At 36.8% G+C, this 23,995-nt stretch overlaps 2 protein-coding genes across 5 annotated transcripts in view; both read left to right on the top strand.

The window, feature by feature from the left end:
- Positions 1-4,544: 4,544 nt before the first annotated feature.
- LOC129577947 (uncharacterized) lies at positions 4,545-8,083 on the top strand. Of its 2 annotated transcripts, XM_055465825.1 has the most exons (6): positions 4,545-5,033; positions 5,162-5,319; positions 5,463-6,785; positions 6,883-7,182; positions 7,250-7,856; positions 7,926-8,083. In XM_055465825.1, the coding sequence occupies exons 3-6, from the start codon at positions 5,472-5,474 to the stop codon at positions 8,021-8,023; spliced, it is 2,319 nt and encodes a 772-aa protein (XP_055321800.1). In that variant the 5' UTR covers positions 4,545-5,033; positions 5,162-5,319; positions 5,463-5,471; the 3' UTR covers positions 8,024-8,083. The 2 variants fall into 2 exon arrangements, with proteins under 2 accessions (XP_055321800.1, XP_055321799.1); XM_055465824.1 differs by having other exon boundaries at positions 4,545-5,319.
- Positions 8,084-12,017: 3,934 nt separating this feature from the next.
- LOC129577949 (pyrokinin-1 receptor-like) overlaps positions 12,018-23,995 on the top strand; it is a 49,399-nt gene continuing 37,421 nt past the window's right edge. The window contains exons 1-2 of one of the 3 annotated variants that reach the window (XM_055465828.1): positions 12,018-13,117; positions 13,835-14,436. The gene's annotated coding sequence lies outside the window, so the exon portion shown is untranslated. Of the gene's footprint in view, positions 13,526-13,834; positions 14,437-23,995 lie in introns of all 3 variants that reach the window. The other 2 variants (XM_055465827.1, XM_055465826.1) reach the window with 2 other exon arrangements.

Raw genomic sequence — 23,995 nt, forward strand, 5'->3', positions numbered from 1 at the left:
ATATAGAACTTTTTTTCTTATCATTTTTCGCGCTTTTTGAGATTGTGCTTTGTGAAGGTATAACAAAAAAGCTGGTTTTTGGAAAATACAATGATACATATGCAAAGAGTCACATACACGGAACTCTTTAAGGAAAAGAGAAGTTTCACATTTCTTCCGGTCAAAGCATCTGAGAAGCATCACCGAAGGGCAGACGAATGCTCCGGGGAATATGTTTTCCGTCTTTGTTTTTGAACAAACTGGGATTAAAGTGGAAAAAATGACTACATAAACATCGCAATAATGACTTAATGCGTGCTTGTGCGTGTCTGCATTGCAGCGAATTTGCTCTCTCAATGTCGCTTTAGTTGGTACACAGCAACAATACATAAAATATTTTTGATCTCAGGCAATTTGTCGATTCGTGTTTATGTTATCGGCATCCATACATCGATAATATATAGTATACTGGCGGCGATTTATTATCATGATGATGGCTAATATCGATATTTCGTCTCCAAAACTGATTGAAGACAGGCCCATATACGCAGTTTTATGGGCAAACGTGATATTGCGTATATTTAATTTAAATAAGTTTCATCAATGGGGGGATATTAATTAATCAATTAATGGATGGGAGTTATAATCGTGAGGAAATGAAGGTGTATACATTGTCGTCCGCTCTCACTGCTCTACGACAGTACGAAGAAAATTCGATTTCGAATTGTTATAATAATGAAAACAGTATGAATTGATGAACTCCATTTCCCTTCCTCGTACTTAATTTATGTGATGAACATCTTTTTTATTTGCATCAAATAATAACAAACATTCACAGCAGAATATTGATATGTAATTCAATGGCATGGCAAACGACCCAATGAAAGGAAGGATAATGACGACGACCACGACCGTATCGCAGTCAAGCATGTAAAAGAGTATAGCATGTCGCAAATGGAATAGACGTATAATTGCTGCCACGTATAATGAATTGAGATTTCTAATCGGGAAAATTTGTTTGGATTTATTTGGAAAACGAATGATGCGCACAACGCACACCATAAGCAATCTCTCAGTTTGTGGTTGCCAAAACGTTTTTTTTTTGCCCCTCGACTGAGCCAATAACTATACAACAAACTGTTTTATATTTGTATAGAAATATTTGCGTTCAACAACAGTGTCAGATGCTCAAACTGACTCAATGTGTCATCACCATCAAAACGCCAAACAGCATTGATTTTACGATGCTGCCAAAATATGATGTGACGAAATTTCACTCGACCATCACATTCTACGCACATTTCTCTTGGCTTCGGATTATTGTACACAGACTAGATCCATCGCATAACAGAGTGCCTAGAATTCAAATTCCATCTATCTCCTTCTCTCTGCTCAATTTTAGATGATATAATTTATGATTATATTTTGGATGGCATGTTCTTCATTGTGATAAGTATATATATGGACATTACATAGTGCTGCGGAAAAGAGAATGCGCAAAAGATGACTGGCATCAGTTGGTATGACAAGTGAATGAAAAGCAACTGTTTAATGTTGAGAAGCGCAAATTGTGATTTGAATGCCCTAAGACGAATTAGGCGCACAGCAAACAAAAATTAATATTACCCATATTTGACACGCTTCTATTGCGTCTGATGAAAATGTCGCAATTCATATTTGCTTTTGTTCTATTTCGAAAATCGACTTGTTTACTTCAATCTAAATCGAAATGAATATTTTTATGTCGATCAAATGACGGCTGGCCACATTGGTTTGAGCCAATTTTCTAGCACACTGCTAATTTGGTCACAATTCAGTTTTGGTTTGTTTTTGTTTGGGTTTTTAGCGTGATTTGATGATCCGTTTTATGTGTTTGTCTTATGGATTTTTATTTTGACGTGAGATTACACAAAACACACAATGCGCACACACAATGTGGAGAGTGAAAGATTGAGATGGCCAGATAGGTCTGAAATTTTGATATGCTCACCAAAAACCGAATTTTCCTCTCATTTTATTTTATTTGAAATCATCAATTTTATAGATAACAAATTTTCTGCTTCATTTACGAGCCATAAAATACACAGTTCGTGTAGCATTGGGTGTGGAAATTCCGGCACAAAACTTTGTTGATGGCTCTTATATACACTATTCATACATGCATTGTCCCTTTGTCATTGTGCAGACCATTGATTTCCCCAACATTCAATATTTGCGCATATGTAACTCGATCATGCCAAATGGTCAGTTGCATATTTTCAGAAACGTAAACATTGATGAATGGCACTCCTCTTCTTGACAAATTTCACGGCCAATGTATGATGTCTTAATACAATTGCTAACGCCCCAAAGAACAAAACAAAAACCCGAAGACAAACCGAAAACAACTTGACCAACTTAAAATGCTGTTACAGCGGACCAGTGTTGTTCCAATGTTCAATGGAACGGTGCACTACTGTACGTCGTAACATTCGAACGAAATGTCGCTTTAAATGTTATTTTGCTCCTTTTTTGTGTCAATCATACGGTAATATAGTCGGCACTTAATCTGGTGTGATGGGTTTCTGTGTCATCCATAAAATCGATCGTTCTTGACATAATGCCCACTGTCAAACACAACCACACAACCACACAACATAATAAATTTGAAACCACCACACAGATAATGTTCTGCAATGCAAAGCTAAAATCTAAGAAACAAATTAATTTTGATGGAGAAAAGGAGGCACACGCTTGTCATGGTCTAATGTCTTTTTACATGATCATTATTATTTGAGTATGAAGTAGCTTTATTACTAACATTTATCGATGCTATTTTCTCTCAATATATGGCTACCTCTAGGAAGCTGGCTCGTACTCAAGGCAGACGCTTGCATTGGAAAGGTAGGCAGCAAGCAGTTCTAACACGTTTAAGATTTTAATAAAATGAATTACCCTCAAGAAGAAGAAGAATAAAATGTTTGCTGCTGATGATGCTTCATTGACAATCAAATTTTTAGAGCAGCCGCAGCACATGTGTGATTTAGGATTACATCCTAACCAAACTGTTGACGTTCCAACGCAAAAAGTATCTCAGAAAAAAAAATCTACACAAAAAGAATGGAAATAAAATTCATGGAGAGTCGTATTTATTTTCGTATTACTATGCCAAATGGCTTACGGCTCATTGTGGCATAGGACTTAAATCGAAAGCTTACAAAGTGTTTAGCACTGTGTATGCGATTATTTAATGTGAAAGCACGTTTGCGTGTGTGTGTGTGCGCGTGTGTTTGCAGATGTGAGTATCTCACCAATTCTTACACACAAGAATACTCCAGTTGAATCAATTCACTGTTTGTTGTGCGAAACACCACCAAAGTCACGTTTCAATGGAAAAACATCGAGTGAGCACACAAACTGGAGGTATAAACTGAATGAGCGAAACAAAACTACTTCACTGGTATATTATAGCTATGTGCTGCGGGCTCGCGCCATTCATAAATGAGCTGTTCTTTCCGACACTCGGCAACTAATATTTGTGCGCATTTTTTTGAAGACTAAACTAAGAACCTCGTTCTGCTCTATGAAGTAAAATTAATTATATTCCCCAAAGATTGCAGAAGTGTTCATTCGTACTCCTACAAGCGCAGACAAACTGTGTTGTAAAAATTAATGTGAATACTGTACAGTAATCATCTAGCTAATTCTAGAACACAAATATGAACTTCTATCTGTTAAACAACCGTTGTCGTAAAGAGTTCGAAGCGCCGAGAGTGTTCTGCTTTTTTCTTTTTTACAAAAGTATAAGCAAATTTCGGATTGCATTCATATTTCGGAATCGTTTTGTGAGGTTAATAAAAAAATAAGTAAAATGGCGCAAAAAGGGAGCACAGCTTTTGCAAAAGCATCACGTGCTACAGTCAGTATAACATCTTACGAGTTGTCACTATGAATAAATTACACGACAATGGGAATATTGTCGCAAAAACAATACAAAATGATTGCTTTCGTTTCAAGACATACCATAAACTATCGGCACTAATAATAATTCTTGATATCATCTCGACAAGGCCAATAAGCGCAACACATCCATGATTAATCTAAATGTTCACGGTACTTTCAATGACATTCATAAAATTACGAATGAATGAACATTGAACACAGCGCAGCGTGTATATATACATGCTCGTTGCCAAATAAAAACAAACGACCACTTTCATCAAAGCATACACACATCAACTGGTGCGACGAAGATAAAGCACAAAATGCCATTTAATAAGGGTTTTTATGCAGTCACAGAAATAACTTTTGGTTGATTTTTCATTGATGTTTCAACTTCTACAGTCAACGTTAAATATAAACTCATGCGTGAAGACAGCCCACAATTTCACATGACTGTTGATTTACCAATTCCTTTGGTTTGGCTTCTTAGTATATATAGACAATATATCATACATCTCTTGATATTGCAATTTGTTTTTTATCGTTCATTCACATTTAATGGATGAATTTCGTGGAACACAGTGTATAAATGGAAAAATCGCTTGAACTTTCATTGCATGTCATCGATGGAGACCCCAAGAAACATTCATGTAACGCAATTTAGTCATTTTTAACGTTAAAAGATGTAACGTTTTCAGACTTTTTTTCCGTCAAAATCGACTGAAATTTCAGTGTAAACCAACTGTATGAATATTGGGAACGAGAAAATGTTAGATTTTAAATTAAAGAGAAAAGAATTATGTATCAATTAATAGTGTTCACAAAAATAGTATAAAATTCTATGATTTAAATTGTTCATGTTTTTGTTCATGTATTGATCCAAAGAGAATGAACTAAATGGTGAGAGTATATTTTCAAATTCATTTCTTCTGATTTTCAACGATTACGTTTTAAATTGTCCAGAGATGGCAGGCAAAACTAATGTAGTGAATATTCCCGCTATTAGTGTTGGTTCATTTTGAAGTTTGTTATTGTAAACAAACCGCCGTTCACAATTTCACCATGTCATGAAATATGAATCTTTGCTTCGTTCGACTAAATTCATATTGAACAGCCAGCAAAAGGGAAAAAGGGTAAGTCATTTGAATTGTTATCGTTGTGACATCGAACGAGTGATCGAACCAAACAATACCACCGTGTGCATGTGATTTTCGAAATCAACAAACCATCGATTGTTGTGTGTTTTTTTGTTTGTTTACAGTTTTGATCCGTAGCCTGTGGAAGAAATCTGCTGTCGAAATATCGTGAGCGTTTCGATATTTTATCACGGTGTGCGGTGTTCGTGTCACAACCAAATTCAGCTTGATGTGTCAAACTGATGCCGGTTGCACATTCACATTGATCTGAGCATTTGGAAAGGCAAGTCATTTGTTGTGAATACTGTTCGATTTACAGTGATTGTTTTTTTCGTTTTTCATTCAAATTAAGTAATTTAGAAGCAACAAAAAATCATTTCTAGTACGTTCTAAAGTAATTGTTGTGTTTTCATTCCATTTTTTCAGGGTTCAATAATGGGCAGAAAAAGGATAGGGGCACATACCATTCGTGGCAATAGGTCGAAACCGCGGAAAGTTGAAGATGGCAAGCAAAAGGAGGAGAAAGCATACTTTGCAATCAAGTTGGCCGCCACTAGTATTGTTCGACCGGAATATCGTGATCGTATTCTGCCATGGATCACAAAAACCAGCATAAAATGCACCGAAATATCTGAATTGGCGTCGCTTTTATTCCTCAACAAAGTCAGAGCTGCCACTGAACAGGCCATCATCACCGGCAATTGGGAATATTTCGACGATGGCGATGGAATGCACATCATCGAAAATTGCTTCTATGCTGTGTTGCGGCGCTACAAGGAAGACGATTTCATTATGGATCCATGGTTCCGGCATTGCTTTGAGAATGTGGACATCGAGAATCGCTCCGCATGGCCAAACAATGATTACTTCGGCAACTTGATGAAATATTTGTTCCAACAATATGGCCGTAATGTGAAGACGAATTTGGATACACATGCACAGAAACGATTGCGGTATTTCTTGAGATTGAAGGCATTCAGACAGAACTACACTAACCGGATTCGTGGCCTACCGGACACATACGATGAACGAGATGTGGCAAATGCAGTGTCATGGGCAATCAAACGATATGACGCAACGAGAGGTGATGCTAATCGCTTGGCCAAACGAGATCGATTGTTGCGTTACGTTCGAGACATTCGTGGACCAGCTGACGATGATATCGCCAAATTCACCAAAGACGAAGATACATGGTTTTCATCATTGCCAATGTGGTTGATCATGCAATCGGAAATCGAAACGCACCTCAACTGGGTTGAACAACACCACGACAACATCGTGCAAGTCATTGCGTTGCCAAACATCAAGAATTTGGTGGTCATCCCAATCTGTCATCACACGCGAAAGGCAGTGAGAATAGACGCTGATGTTTTGTATCGTATGATGTGCGAAACCGGTACCAGTCCGCGTGATGAATATGGTCGGCAACATACAGTGGGCCACGTCACGTCAAAATCAAATCAAGCGTATTATTTCAATATGATTTTTAACATGGAGAAAATCAATCGAGTGTTGAAAGCAAACAAAAAATTCGAACATATTCTCAGCGATGGTGTATCGGCATCGATTCTGTACTCAGTGAAGAAAACCGTAGTCGACAAGTTAGTGGAAGATGGTTTGGTGCGTAAACGGTACTCTGATGGCTTCTATGTCTATGAATTGGGCATTGATTGGGGCATGAAGACGTGGAATGCAACCGTTAGGCGACGGATTAATAATGACAAAGAGCGAATTCATAATGGCAAAGAGGTATGTTAGCGATTGAATGCATTCTATTGTGATTGTGTCATGTGAATCCATTTCATTGTTTAATTTTTATTGTTCGATTTTTGTTTCCATCTCACAGATGAACTTCACAATCAACAGCAAGAAGTATCATTATGGGACCGAAGAAGGAGTGCGTAAAGAAAAGAGAGAGCGATGGACTCGTGCCTTTGGGCAGTTCGAAGAGAGTGATCGAAACAACCGTGTGCGATATGACCGAATGCCATCACCAAAAGGAAGCAATTGGCGTGACTACATACAGCATCGATTGACCATCATGAAGAAAGCCATTGCAGTGTACACAACCAAAAAGTACACACGTTTAAGTTTTGATCATTACATCGAGTCCAATCGTGTCAGTGACAAGGTGGCCGCAATGCTGGTAAGAATTTACGATTGAATTTTTGTTTCTTTTGAAAAAATTGAATGTTTTTGTTGTTGCTCAACAGACAAATCGCAAACGATGCATCATTAACATTGGAGCTTCCCAACCACCTGCAAATTCACCAATACAGATCAAGAAACACGTTCGATGCCCGGGCGTGCGGAAATTGGTGAAGAGTTTCAAGAAAATGGAAGGCAATGTCATACGATTTGTGAACGAAGCCAGATCATCACGATTGTGTGCCAGATGTTTCGAACCATTTCCATTGAGTACATTGAACGATCGTGTCAAGGTGTGTGAATGGTGTATGCCCGATCAAGATGATTGGCCTGATGGAATGAAGCTACCAGAGAAAATTGTAGCGGCAAAGAGCAAGCGGAAGTTACGATCAGAGCGACGAGCGATGCGACAAGCAGCAGTGCAGAATCCAAATCAACCCCGTGGTTTTGTGTCTAAGGTGATTTGCTACCGTAAAAACTGGCAACAAAACGCGGCAAACGGTATGGATGACAATGTTGAAGAGCGCAGAGGTGTAATCATTCACGACGCTGAACTCGGTATCATCGAGTACACAGATGAATATGTGCCCGAAGACCCTGTTGACGACTCTCCAGTACTGAAGACAGTTTGGCAACGTGACATTTCGGCTGCAAAATTGATCTTGTACAGAGGTATGTTACTCATTGAATTAAAATTGATGCAATAGTAATGTGTGTGTGTTTTTTTTCTCTTTGTTTCAGGGCATTGCGAACTCTTTGGACATCGGCTGCATGATGCGTTCACACGTCAACACCTCGTGTATCCAACTCGATTCCGAGTCAACTTCAACATTCATTAATATCAATGGAGCCGCAATTTATGTTTTATTTTTCAAAAGAATTTATGTAACAGTATGTTATTTGTAGTTGGTTGAGGTCTTAGTCTCCCAGACATCATCGATACCAGATATCGATGGCTATCTATATTCTATAGTCTATATAGATGTAGGTAGAGTACAGGATAATTCCTGTAGGTGAGTATCACTATTTATTAGCATATTGAATATTGATTCATAATCGTTTTTATATCATTCTAATTGATTTGTTTTTACTGCTCTTTTTCTACTTCCATTGTGACGTTAAAAATGACTGAAACTACACCCAAATGCGGGCCCAAATTCAACCGTTTACATACGCTTGGTAATGGATGTATTTGCGTTAACAATTGTTCCTTGGGACATGTAGGAGGATGCATGTACAGGATGAAAAATTAGCTGCATTTCCAAGTATTTAAGTTGAAATGAGAAAAAATTTCAGAAAAACTTATCCAAAAACACCATGATCTACGGATGTTCTGGTGCTTGCACAACTTTTACCATAATACAATGATACGGCATAAATAAATCATTCAAAACATAAATGATGAAACTGCAATTCAAATAAAATATGCACAACAAAAGTTTTCTTCTCAGCCACAAATGGTCGATCCGTGCATTCGTCTTTTTTCTCGATATGTTTATTGAATTGCGATGGCAGACAAACTTTTACCGCCCGCATGAGTTGATGGTTTAAAATGAGACAGATTTTGCTTTGACATAAATATCAAATGGGTGTATGATTTTGTCTCTTCCATTAAAATGGGGCAATCTCATAATTTTTTTTTTGTCAGACATTTCAAGTGAACCTCATTTTTTTTACAAGTGAATTTGTTGTGGTTCTTTGCAATATTCATTAATTTTGTTTGGCATTTGTGACTGTAACCATGGCAAAATTCTCTTGCCAGACGCTTTTCAACTCGCATAATTATTTCGTACACAAATGATTACAGTTCCAAGAACAACACTTGTGTATCTAACATTTGTTGTTGCACTAAACAAAGCTGCTGTGTGGCTTCCGTTTGAACGGAAAGTGTATTTTGAAGCACACTTTTGCAAATGTGCCAATGAAAAATCAATAGTATGAAGAGCAACCGAATGTGCTCTATTGAATTTTGAATTGTGTATATTTTTTTGCGAAGTGCCATCATTTTATAGTGGCATTTTGAATACATTTCAAACGTAATTGTGGCAGAAATCGCGACACACAACACAATATTAACCACAAAATATCAAAATTCATATGAATAATGATTATAATAATAATATAATTCAACGGATAGTTCAGAGCTAGTAAGTCATTCAAGTATATCGGATTTATTTTAGTAATTGTATGCATACAACAAAATACGACACTGCTATTATCAAGTCAGTCATTTTCAAAATGACATTTCAAGTGGACACGAATATGAATAGTCAGTAATATGGAAAGAATATGACCAGTTTTAGCGCGGCTACTTCACAAAGTAAAGTTCAGTGAACGTGATTTAGATCTGGACTATCATTACTTTCGGTATTGGGTTGTAAGCGTTCTCTTTTAATGCAAAACTACAAAAATTAATATAATAATAAACCGGTGAGCGGGCAATAACACGGCGCATATGAACAGAACATGTAAACCGAATACAATTAAATCACGATGGTTGGCATGCGATAAAGTAGGTAACGAACTTCTCGTCAAAATGAAGAACGGACCCAAATATGTGGTTCTATTTGTGGAAAATGTTAAATGGTCTTGTTATTTGTGGAGCACATGAATGCCTAACCGTTGCATATATGAAATGAGTAACTTAAAAGAAACATACTATTTGTCAACACCATTGGGTAGAGGAAAGAAAAAAGTTTGTAATTAAGATGTTGTACATATGTCATTATGATCGTTGCAAATTCATCTAAATAGTCGAATGCATTGTTTATAATCAAGTCTGAAATTTATTCAGCACAATGAGACAGCAGTTATTCCACAACATCGTTTACATTGCCATGTATTTATGTAAGTGTCAAGCCAAGAATAGCCATACCTAGGGTTTAAGAATAAAACAAGCTGATGAAGAGAGAGAGAGAGAGAGAGGGAAAGAGAAAAATTTAAAATTCTGACTCAAATGAAAGGAAAACGTAATGTTAATTACTTGCACGTGCCAAACACTTGCTCGTTTTTCATTTGCAGTACCTTTTGATGTTTAGATGTATGTATTTCGCTCAAGACTTTTAAAATTGGCTGCTGTTCTGCGTTGCATTCACATTTTCAACCACTCAAACGTTATGTGCAAATTGCTGGCCGGGTCATTTATTGTCACTGTTATTGCATTGCTCAAATATTTTCAAGACAAAGAATATATTTTGTCTGATCTATTCGTAGCCCTGAATGATAACAACACCAACACAAAGCAAACTAAACAAATTAAGCGACAAATTGCATTGATGGAGGAGCTCTTGTCAAAGCAACGTGCCGTTGATATCAAAGTGAATCTGTTATTGAAATTGTGCAACGATCTTAAAACATATTGCTGCCTTAATGAAGTGCTCAGGTAATCAAAAAGCAATATATTATACTTTAGCTCGCAACGATACCGACTTTACACGTGAATCAATTGGAAGAGTCATCGAAGTAGAAGCAGAAGCGCAATCGCTGTCAAGAATCGAAAAATCGACACTCATCCGTGCATGAGGGAAGTACACTTCTCGCCACAATACTATACATGGGTACTATGTGTGCAATTAACGATGATGAAAATTATTTCGATGAATCAATGTTTTGTGGAAATGTCATCAAAGTGAAACAACCCAAATAGATTGATGTACTCGCATCAATTTATGTGAACATGTTCACATCAATCGATTGCATCGACAATAAACAGTTAGCAATTGAAAATTGTTTGCGTGCTGTGGGTTTGGTTTTGGGTTTGATATTTCGTTTTGTTCTGTTCTGTTTTCATCACGCCATGATAATTGGCATCGTACCAAGATGTAACAGCCAATGACAGAATAAGGAAGCGCCAAAAACATGGTGATTACGCTTGTGATGGGCTTAGTATTCATCTATGGCTTATCTATAGTTAGTGCATGCCTATGTAAAAACACGTTTGGCTAGAAGAAAGAAAAAAACAAGCGAATCCATCATCATATACGCATCGTTGACTCCTTCACTCAATCGATGTCATATGGTTGATGTATCGCACTCGGACGCGTGCGCGCGCGCTCCATTCGCCAACGATACATTTTTAACTGCCTTCTATTTATACAGCCTGTAATTTGTGCAAACGCTGTTGCTACTGCTGTGCTTGCTGCTGTGTCTGTCTGTCTTGTTCGTACGCTCGTTTAAATAGAGGAAAAATGCAGCAGAGGGCAGCTAGCCGTAGCACGACGACGCAGATTAAAAATAAAAATTGTTATTATGGAATCGAATATCAATGAGAAACGTTTAATAAATTCTGAAAATATAATCGAAGGGAAATCTATTGATTCATGCATTAATGCCTAGTCAATCGATTTTATCATTGTGATGGTGTCAATATTGAACCGTAATAAAGTGATACAACGGAAAATCAGTATGCACACATATTGATCATTAGCATAAGACAGTAATCAAAGTCGCCTAATAATTAGACGGTAAATCATGATACAGGCTGGCTCTGTCTGTACGTATACAAATGCTAAAATCAAACGGCAAAACCGCTTTGCTTAGAATGTACAATTTTTTCTCTCTCTCCCTTCTTTGCATTTTATTTTTTTATCATCGTAATTTTTATCTGTTTTGTTTAGATGATTTAACAAAATGAAATGAAACGATTCGTTTGCGATTGTTCGGAGAGTAGGAATATATTCCAATGGAGAGTAATAAAATGAGAAGACGAAAATTATGGTCGTTTGAGTTGAGTATGGGGATCCGTACTGGGATGCAAATAGATAAAATGCTGCTCAGTTCAAATGGGCGATCGCAAACCGGCCTGAACACCAAACGACCAGACCGAGCAACTGTTCGTTCAGTTTCAGTGAACGACAAGTTGAGACTTGAGAGACTATGTGCTGGGCATAGTGTGTTGTTCCCGCTTTTCCAACGTTAAACCGATGAGAGAAAAAAAATATCAACAAATAAGCTAAGCACATAATCTGTTTCGAGAGACAACAAATCAGGAATTGCCCTTGAAACGAGTCCAAAACAAACGTGCTTCTATTCTCCAACCAAATCATACACGCTCTCAATGAATTTCCTCTTGTTGAATGGGAATATATACACAACATTTCCCCTCGCCACACCCGCACGCTCGCATTCAACTGTACAAGAGTCGAATACCAGATCGACGGTAAAAGAAATACTTTTTTTCTGTCGTTACTGTGGATGAGCTTGCGCACACACACTCCCCAGTGTATTTATACGGTGAATTGTGTGTGCCGATCGCATTCAATTCGAATGCGAGATTTTTCAATTGATATTTTTCTCTTGCGGTGCAATTTTCCCAGTTTTCACAGGCGCCTCACAATGAATAAAACGCTTCATATTCTCCTATCATTCGATGAACTTTGCCGCTTGAACGTTCTCAATTTATTGGCAGCATGAGGCACTGTACGCCACCACAACATATAATTTCATTCATCAATTTTCGAAATTACCCGTTCATTTGATAAGGTATCAAACCGTCGAATAATTACAATATTACATTGAAAATAAACATCAAGTTCACTACATCGGAATGAGGTGGCTTCATCACTTGTGCAACGAAAACAAAAGAGAAGAAAAAAAATTATATCAAAATAAAGATAAAATAACCGAAACTTGAAACAAACTGCTAAAGCCCAAAACAAATCGAACTTATCCAGAAATAAAATTGTGGATTGTTGCTCAAGTGAATGGTAAACGAGTTGAAATCCCAAGCGGCCACAGTACGCTATGACTGTGTGTGTGTGTGTGTGAGAGGGAGAGAGCGTCCGCAACCAACAAAAAAGAGGAACGAAAAGACGAACACACATTTCTTCTTCGGTCGGCATAGCATACACACAGCTTGTGTGATTTGCAGCATCTCGTGCTGTTCATACACAGTTAGTATTTCACGCGACGTCAATAATATAGGACGGCGACAAGTAAGTTTCGGTGTTTTTGAGCACGAAGCATTCCACAGTACACAATTCAGTGTTGATGCGTGCAACGGTGAGAGAACATACACAAACCGTATACGAAACGTACGATCGAACGCGTGCGGACCGCACAGTGTATACACATCCAGCTCGTTTCTCCCTCACTCACTTGCTTTTCGGCTCTTTGGAAATCTTTGTGAGTGCGATATGTTCAAATTGGATGATATTATTTCTCTTGTGCCACTCGATAAGAATAAACGTTTTTCGATTCGCAAATAAATACCAGTTATTCCGGAGTAAATTTGACCGTTTTTATTATTTCGGTTAAACCGTTGTTGTCGTTGTTGTGTTCTGTTACTGTTGTTGTCTGTCAATCCGTTTGTTCGGCTTGGCTTTCAATCGGCGCGTGTGTGTGTATGACTTTTATTTATTTCTCTGTTCTTTCAATTTGGAAATCGGACCTTTTTTTTGACGAAAGAACAGAAGAAGAAAGAAAAATTGTCGCCTTCCAGTGAATAAAAGTGTTTTATTTTCAATAATAAAAATTCGATTGTTTGTTTCAACCAACTTAGTTTGTTCTGTTTCTATTTACATTGCTCTTCTTTATTCCCCGTGTGCGAGTGTCTTTTTTTTCGCTTCGTTTACATTAATTTTTGTCGATATTTTATTTTCTGTATTTGCAATTGCACAAACAATGATGAATTTAAAATATATTCTTATTAGTATAAACTGAACGCATACATTCCGGCCGAATACAATGGAAATGATGAAGCAAATTTAGTGTAAAACAGAGACGGAAAGCATGTGTCGTACAGCTGGTGAACGCCAAATAATTTTGTGTGAATAATGACAGAAAAATGATTTTGAAAGCCAAGAATAAAAAATACAGTGAAAAAAGTATACAGATAAATGAATACATGCAATCAAACTCTACGCCACCACTGGGCAGCATCAATTTAGAAATTCGTATTCAAATGGGAAGTAGATTTCTTTCGTGTAATTGACTGGTTTCAACTTCAAGTACATCGAGCAAAGTAAAACGAAAAATTTAACTTACACTGAATTCGGCAACGAGTATATGTGTTGTGAGAAAATAGCTCAATGAGTGCTCAAGTTCCAATTTGTAACACTGACCATGTGATTATAGCTTTGTTGAAGTGAAGAAAAAAAGAAACTCCGACTAAATTGTATCAAAATACAGAAGAGACGACAATAATAAACCAGAAACAAAGCGGTGGCTGATCGCTCATGCAGAAACGCATTTAATTCTTGAACGACTCGTGCTGCATTTTAGGGAGCAGTTGAAAAAGCGCCAAATCTTTTTGGTATGTATCAATGCCTTGCACGCATTATTAGTAATGTAAGTTAATATTTACATGCATGTGAGATAGGTGATAGCGACATATTATCGCAATTACACTGTTTTACCTCACTGTACGCACCTTTCTCATGATGCAATTTTTTGCCTTTTACTTTATCGACAGTGTCACATTGAATATGTGCTGTGTACCGTGATGTTATTTTGTTGTTGTAATCGTTATTGTTATTGTTGTTGTTTTTGAGGTGCAGTTACATTGTGCATTTTTGAATGTGATTTTTTTTCTGCATTTCATGCGCGATCCAATGAATGTAATTAACAAACGAAAAAGCACATTCAATATCAACTTAATTGCTTGATCCCTTGTCTCACTCACACCAGCACGTTACTTGTATCGGCGCATATATAGATAATGACCAATGATTACACAATTTTCTGGTTTTACATTTTAATGTTCGTTTCTTGAGTTGATTCATTTTATTCCGTGTTTAATGAAATTGCCATTTGATCCATCACTCAATGCACTTCAGTCATGTGTTGTTGCCCGTGAATCAAAACTATTTCACCATCGTCGCTTTTGATTGGCATTGGTTTGAAATGCGATTTGACATTCGTTTTGCATACTATATCATTACAATGATGAGCGAACGCGAAAAGTGTTGTGACAGCAAAAGAGAAAGAAAGGAAGAGGGAGAGAGAGAGAGAGAGATGAAAACGAAAAAAGAGCAAGATTTATTCTGAGCTGTCCAATCTGGGAAGAATTTGTAATTAATTCAATCATTCTTTTTCGAAGATTCGAATGTTTGCGACCGTGATATTAGCACCGTATCTGCTTATTATCCGTAAACGTTTTGTGCATGTGTGTTTTTCGCTCAATTTCGAGCGCGCGCGTGTGCACAAATACACACCAAATGCCAATGAATATTCAAGAATTTTATAATTGTACCGAAATTAATATGCGACAAAACGTGAAGTAAACGTTCACTTGTTTATTATTGTTTGTCCGTCCTTTTATCACACGACTGCCGTATGTGTGTGGTGGCAAAAAAGACAGAGAAAAAGAGTAGAAAAAAGTGCGTACATGTGTTCAAATAACTTATTGATTCGGAGTATCATGTGTTGACTTCTACATACGAGTAACATACGCACGAAATGTGTGTATTTGCTCAAGGCTGCGACATCAACTTTTACTCACATCAACTCGAATACAAATCACATAACTCAAATTATTCTATGTAAAAATTCACTGCAAACAAACATTGTCGCTTTGGTCACAGAGTGGCACTTCACGTACGAATTTCCATCGAATCGGCGATACGCAAATGGAAACTTGCCCCACAAAGAAAGAAGAAAAAACGAAAAAAATATAGAACTCAAACGGAAAAGAATCATAATAGCGTAAATTACATTCAACAAAACCGATACATGGAAATGAAAACTCGCTACACAGAAACTTGCAGATACCAAAATGAAGCAACTGGCACACATAGAATTGGGTAGCGTTTGTTTTCGCATTTGATTGAGCTTCATTTGTTCGCATATTTTTAATGGGCGTTTTTTCGCTCGTCCTCTCTCTCTCTCTCTCTCTCTCTCTCTCTCTCACATACACACTTTCAGCAGCTGGCACAAAGTTCATCAGTGGTCAACGCACAAGTCCATTGAAATGTTACATGTAGTATTCATTTTAAAGCCATAGAAATCAACAAAAACCGCGAAAAAACCACGATATTCAATGCGTATGTATTCCGATAGAATAAGCGCACAAATATTCTGGTCAGAAGAAAAACTAATGAATTTTTCGTGGAAATTATAAAAACGTTGATGATTTATTTATACCCGCAACCATGTTGCCGAAAACCGCATCAAACGCGTTGGCATTGGATGTAATAAATTAAATTTCAATCTGTCCACGATTTTCATGGAATTTGCGCAAAACGGTTATGTTTTTCTTCTTCTCGAAATTAATCGAATGAATGTCGACACCATAAGAATTTCGCATCAAATATTTATTCCCTGCGGCAACACGTAATTTATATAAGTTCGCCACCCACGAATGCATATCAAATATTTGCACCAGAGTATATATTGGCCCATTGCTCAATTAAGAGCACACATTTCGCATACACACACAAAGACAAAAAAAATGGCATTTCTCAAACTATCGAAGTGTAAATATCATTACACGAACCACTGAAATGCAATAAATGTCAATCAACGTATTGGCTTTAGTCTTTAGAGGTGAAAAATCAACAGTGCACCATTTATATTTCAGTTCCTGACTTTCATCGTGCATCTATTTTCTAAATGATTACAAGTGCACGTAATTGCGACGTGCCGAATGTTTTGCCATAGTGAAAACTCAAACTACATTCGTCAATCAATAGCTGTAATGTGTGATATTGAAATGGAAATTTTTCTGGAAAAAAAATTCCAAAAACTTTGAATTTGGGATATTTGAGTAATGTGATTGAATGTCTATGTGGAAAAGAAATAAAATGAATCGTTGAATTGAAATGGCTACGAAAATATTCCACAAACAAAAATGCGATATCAGAAGTTTTGTACCGTATTGAATATGTGATCAACAAACTGCTAACTTCCCTCCCGAAGAATATCGCAATACTTTATCTTTATAGTTCTTTTGGACTTTAGTTAGAGTTAATTCGTTGTTGTTGTCGATCCGTTGTCTCCTTTCTGCCGAAAGCGAACATGCGTGTCGTTGTTGATTTCATCTCTATTTCAAACGAGCCACTGGGCTTAGCACGAATCTCTCTCTCTCTCTCTCTCCCCTACTCTCTTTTTTTGTCTGCCCATTTTGTTGTTCTCATTTGTTGATTCGAATGATGGATGTGGTTTATGGAATGGTTGGCAATAAAATATTACCGATGACAAAATCAATAACAATGACCGCGATAATGCGATGGATTTCTGATTCCGATATGAATGTCAATTAACATCGGGGGCATAAGTGGTAGGTACGAGGGCTTTCTGCTCTGACTACGACATAGTTCTTCTTTCTCTTTTTTCTGTTTTCTTTTTCCAATAATTCTTCATCATTATTAGCAGTTGGTTGTTGATGTACGTTTCGAAATTTCGCGTGATTATTTCTGCCAATCTTAATTGCAGCTGACTTTCCGGAAAGCATTTCACCCTGTAGACTCAATAAGAGGCATCGAAAACAAAACACTACAATAACGCCTACGTTGTGATGTTCACAAAATAGAAAAAATGGGAAAAAAATCGCACTAGCAAAAAAAAACCTTCAAATGAATTCCATTTCAATTTTGATGCTATTAATTGAAATTGATTGGAATATACTTAGCATAAATTATAGCGGAAATTTGGTTTAATGACGTGCATGTAACACATGAAAAGTTTGTTGCGTGTTTGGCAAGGATTTTTCTGTTTCGTGGCCCACTTTAATCAATCATTAATTTCAGCAAAGTTTTCCCTGTTGCTGTTGTACTGTGACAACTACCAGGATCGCAAGTGGGCGACTACGAGTGGTAGAGTGTGAAAGAAAAACTGTCAATGAAACGACATTTGATGGCATAAGCAATGCTTTCAATATATGTCATCAAGATGTGGAATTAAGAATTCTTACCACAGCGCAATTGTTTTCGGTTCAGAGGAAACAAGCACAAGCAAAACGTAGAACATACATAGGCATGTAGTGCACAACACCAATGTTTGTATTCGATTCGAAAATAGTATTCAGCATATTGGCCATGCAACCACAAAAACTGAACCGAATCGGCCCGTACTAAGCCATCGATGCTGAATGGACTTCTAACGGAAAAACATCAATCTTCCAAGAGATCTACAAACCGTGCACGCATTTACAACAAATATTTTATGTTCGCATCGTAAATACCCCATAGCCCAGCCATCATTTGCAAGCGCTGGACTTTCTTAAGATTCAGCGACTGGCAAAGATTCCATACACACACATATATAAATATAAAAACCAGTGCAAAAACACCACAATGTTTCTCCCAACTTTGTATTTTGGTTCAGCATTATTTATTTGGTACACATTCGCATACAAGTGCAAACACCAATCTATTCCTGGCTTCCGTTTTTTTTTCTCTCTGCGCTCTCATCGAATGACTGGTTCTCGCACTCTCGAACATTAAATAACTTTTAGTTTGATCTGCACCTTTTGATGGCTTTATAGAGACAAAAGCGAAATGAACGATATAGAGGGAGGGAGAGAGAGAAACGCAGTGTGGTGGAGAGCAAAATATGTGATTGGTTGCGTGTTTATCAGCACGGTTTGATCGTAGTAATATTGGAGCTTTGAGCATACAAAATAAATTGCGTTTTATTGAAAAATTTATTGATGGTCGACCATATGCAATATGGTTTTAGCTATATCGTCTTTGTCGAACGAGGATTAACATTCGTGAAATAAATAAAAAATATACACACATACACACATAAAACCATTCACGATTTATCTTCTTGCTCTCTTCTGTTTCAAATCAATTCTTGATTTATTTAGCATAGAGATCAAAACCTTTGCTACGATTTGTACACAATCGTGTTTCTTTTGGCTTTGTGACAAACACAAATCGCAAACGAATAAAAAACACACGCTTCTACACAAAAACCAAACAGGGTGAACGCAGAAATAAAAAACTTATCGAGAAACGAACTAAACCAAAAAAAACGTAATAATACAAGAGAAAAACAAAGCAAAGTCACAGTTGTGGCCTAAACTCGGCTCATTTGAATGAATCAATGGCAAAAACAAACAACGGCAACGACAGAAAAAGAAATTCTGATTTTTCTAGGAGACAGCAAAAAATGTCCGTGTAGTCAAATCTTCAATCAATTTCAGAGAAAAAAGTTACCGAAAAAATCCTAACAATAATAAATAACATGCTATGATTGGCAAGCTTATCTTCACTACAACAAAGTCAGACTTCCAATTTATAGTAATAAATGAAACAAAAGGTAGAAGGAAACTTCTGCTATGTTTTCTTTTCTATCGTCAACAAAGTATTTTATCTTTCGACAACATTCTATTCGAGCATTTACTATTCTAACTGCAACATTTGCGCTCTACCAAACACATTTGCGCTGAACTGCAGACAAACAAATTGCTGATACAACAAGAGATTTGTATCACGGCTCATAGCATTCAGCTATGCAATTAATTCATTATTTATACTTTTTGCTTACCGATTGTCAGAAGATAGTTGCCGTCGAAAATTTTATTGTTTAAACGAACTTTGAACTTTTACAACAGATGGATGAAGAGACACGGCGTGCTCCCGGTTAGTTGATGCATGCATTCCTTCAACAAACAAAGTGGTATTATGGAAAGTGTTTTTGCTCCAAGCATCCTATGTATCATTTATGAAAACAAACTACCATCGAGTTAATAATATTCGAGAGAATAAATTTGAATCTCAAAATATTTGTACGATGTTTTTCCGACATCATTTATAAATTTCAGTGTAGCATAAATGCAGCATGTTTTTTTATTTGGTTTAGTAAATTTATTCGAGTATGTGGGGGTGAGGACAGAAGCAACGGGAAAATGGAATATTTATGCTAAGTCCCACGCAGTCATACTGTACCATACCATACCATACTATAAAATACATGTGAATATATTTTCGCTCTGTTATGAACACATTCGACCCTGAATGGAACGTGACTTCAAATTTCGCCATTCCCTTATCACGGAAATGGTATCCGGGGAATCTTTTGATGCAAATTGGATTTCAAAAAAACTTCGATTGAATTCCGCGATTGGCGAAAACCGAAGATAAAACATTCAGCCTGTGGTAATTAGAAGAAAATCGAATTAATCTAAGATGAATCAACTCATTCTGAATATCATTGCAGGGTCAAGGCCATTGAAACCGCTGATGAGAATGCCTGTTCTATTTTGATGTGAGCAGGCGGGTGAATTGCAATCTGTAAAATATGCCCGTAAACTAGTCATTCTGGTGAAAAGCACCCATTTTTTAAATTAACCGATTTAAATTTCAATCAAAAACGTCAGCTCTGACACGTTCTATAGTTTTGATTGCATACACTTGAAAACGAATATTGAAATTGATTCAGGGAAAATGCTGCGTGAATATTTGGTGGCTGTTATCCATCAGGTTTTCAAAACAATTTGTAAACTGGATTCTGTGTAGCTGTTAAAATGATAGATTGAAAAACTAATCGAAACCGGAACCACCAAACCAAATCCATTTGTTTGAACATTTGGTTTGCACAATGCACAATTTATTTGCGTTCGATTGAGATGTACGAATATCCCGTGATAGTGTGATTAAAAAATTCTTTATTCTGTGTGTTTTTCACCAAAAACCAAAACAATTTACCGAACATTTGAAATATTTACCATTGAAATGCCCCAGCGTTTTCATTTCCTTTGACTTTGATGCGTTGTTAAAATCAAAACACAGAATTCCCAGAAGTTTTGCCAAAACTCGGTTGGACAATTGAAATGAAAAAAAAAAATGTTGGCAACACTCTGACTTTCAGAGTATGGTTTGATGTGGTCTGGTTTAACGTACAGTAATGCTTTTGTGCACATCAAATATTTAACAAAGTGTTCAATTGTTTGGTTTCAATGCCAGAACAATGGCTTTTATATTCCGTTTCTCCCCAGATAAAACCACACTCATTACATTCATTGATAATTTACATTCAATTTCACATTGGCCGACATTCGAAAAATACGTACAGATTGACGTTTCAATTCATTTCATGTTATTCAATCCATTGAATTCAAAGTACCAAAATAATCGAAGCCATGTTGTCGTATAAAAAAAATAGTATAGGCAACTATACATATGTTCAATGGATATCCCTTTTGTCATTGCCTTGGCACAAGTTTTCCATTCGATAGTGAAATAGAGCATGGGCATGGGCACGACACAGAGATTAGCTTAAAGCAATGGGAACATGAGAAGGAATAACTTCGAATGAAATTAACAATCAAATGGAAATGTGAAGAAATCCCTTCAAATAACATGGAAACAGCATTTATTTAAATTTAAATTTGAAACAACGATGGATCAATTGAATCGTATTAGCTTTTGCTATAGTGTGTAATTTAGTTTGATGGAGGTAAATACGGGCAAATGGATATTTTATGTAAACCATTCGGAAGAAAGGGCAAACCTTAGCGAGGTGCACGTGAAAGCGGGTCGTTTAAGGCAAAAGAGACACTACTACAACAATACTGTTGCTTTTCGACTAGTTTGCGCCGTGATTAAAACAACAATAACATGTTTTTTTGCGTACGACAATTTCAAATGAATATTTCTACACACTTCGCCATGGTTTGTCTTCTTATTCCAAACGGTTCAATTGACTAGCACAGTTGTCGATTTGATCATTACGATTTTAATATTAGAACGTTGAAATGTCATTCCAGTAACCGCTAAACTTTGGTTACAGATTCAATGATTGTACAAATTATTGAATTGATGACATTTGATATTAGCTTTTTGAATATGGAATATATGGGGAAAGGTTCGTTTTTTTTCCCTGGGAACATTTCTATGGTATTGTCATTATTTCTTCGTAACTGTTCGGAGTTAATGCTGTTTTGTTCCACACAATGAAATGCGAGTGAATTGGAAACGCTAGTATTGATTAATATCTGCACACCATACGCTTAATCTCTATACGGTTGATTGATGTACTTTACTCAAAAAAAAGCGTTTTGATCAGAGATCTCACGCGAATTCATAAAAGGAATGACAATTGATTTCATTGAATGGGCAACGGATACATGCCTGGTGGGCCGATGAAATGTTGATGTTGCATTTTGTTTTAGGCGAGCTGTTGAAATTTATAGCGATTACCCACACCGTGGCAGCAAAGAGCAATATACCACAGGCCACACTTTGTTGCCCAATATAGTAATGTGTTGAAATTAACGTCAAGTGTATACAAACAAACAGCGCATCACTATAACGTGCAACAAGATGTCGCTAGTGGTATATGCTCTTGCTGCCATGGTGGACAATAACCAGATGCGGCAAAGGCGATTCCATTGTTGTGACAATTGCCAAAAATAAAACCGCTACATGTGGCAACGTGTGCGGCAGAGATAGAGAGAGAAAGAGGGTGGCAGACAATTTCATAGAATAATAAGCATCACACAGAGAACCCAACGGCAATCCCAACATTATGGAAAGTGTATGCGACAATTTCATAGATTATCACTCTGCCGAAATGTTCAAGAATTATTTACTTCTGATCTATCAGCAAAAATGTGTTGCCTTTGTTTCCAACAGAAACAAAACAGCAGTCGGTGATTTCTATTAGTTCGATTGAAACTTTTCTTCATCTCATTAATGGGCGAGACTGCAAATATTGACCGAAAAGAAAGAAAACATTGCCAACGATTAACTCACGGTCATTTGCAGTAAGTGTTGCAAACAAACATAACAATTGGTCGCCACATTGCATCATCAGTTTTGCATCAAAAATTATGGAAATTGTGTGTTTTGTGGACAGATATTAAGAGACTCTACCATAACATTCACAACACTTTTCAATTCGATTACAAAACTCAAAATTTTAACGCATAAGGCAGCCTCACGCTGAAACGAATTATCAAGTTTTGCAGCAGCTTTTAAAACTTCAACGAAAAACAGGAGAACGAAAAGAGACGTTCAACTCAAGTCATTTTCCATTATATTGAACTTGTGTTAAGGAGATCTGGTCTTCTTTGGAATCTGTTTTATATATTGAAAATATTAGCTTTGGCGAATTATGCTAAGCGCATCAATTTGTGGGCAAGAACATTTTATGATACAGATTTACCGGCATTAAAAATGTAATAGGTAGTAGCATTACATTAACAAAAATTTCCTGTAATGTTATTACAATTGTAATAGCTATTACTTGACCCGTCCGTTACAATATTAACATGTTACCTAACATTAACGGTAAAGCCAGAAATCTAACATTATTAATGTGATTTTCTAACATTACACTCGCAATGTTACACCGTTGCTGCAAGAGCATTACCACTAGCAACACCTTGTGGAACCGATAGTAAAATCCTGTGTGTTACAATGTATTTTTCAACACATTACAATCGGTGCCACCAGGATCGCCTGTGGTATATTTCTGTTGCAGCAACCTTGTGCGCAATGTAATGCCAAATGTAACATGTTACCTGCAACCAACCTCTGCTTTGTCGTTCGCATTTGTGGAATTGGTTTTAAAGAGAGTAGTCGGGGTGAGGTAAAGGCAAAATTGTTCATGTAATTTGATAAATGTAATTTTGCTGTATCCAATTCGGCCAATATTCAATCGTTCTTAATCACTTGAACATTGTCATGGCAGCAGCATGGCTGAAGGAATTCTGAATTTTCCCGAGAAATCTCATTTTAGTTATTTGGTTTTCGGAGATGTTTCGCATGCGGTTGCCGTAAGAATATTGAATCACTTTGCGGTTCATAGTGTGGGAAAGTTTCAAATGAAACAAGGGAAGCGGTATTTTAAGGTTCTTGAACGTCGAGTACATTCACATTTTTATTATTCATTCAAAAGCAAAACGTAAAGATAAAGCTGCA

Source organism: Sitodiplosis mosellana, unplaced genomic scaffold (genome assembly GCF_009176505.1).
Source record: "Sitodiplosis mosellana isolate CC-2019 unplaced genomic scaffold, AAFC_SMos_1.0 Smas_scaffold_6226, whole genome shotgun sequence".
NCBI classification, from domain to species: Eukaryota; Metazoa; Arthropoda; class Insecta; order Diptera; family Cecidomyiidae; genus Sitodiplosis; species Sitodiplosis mosellana.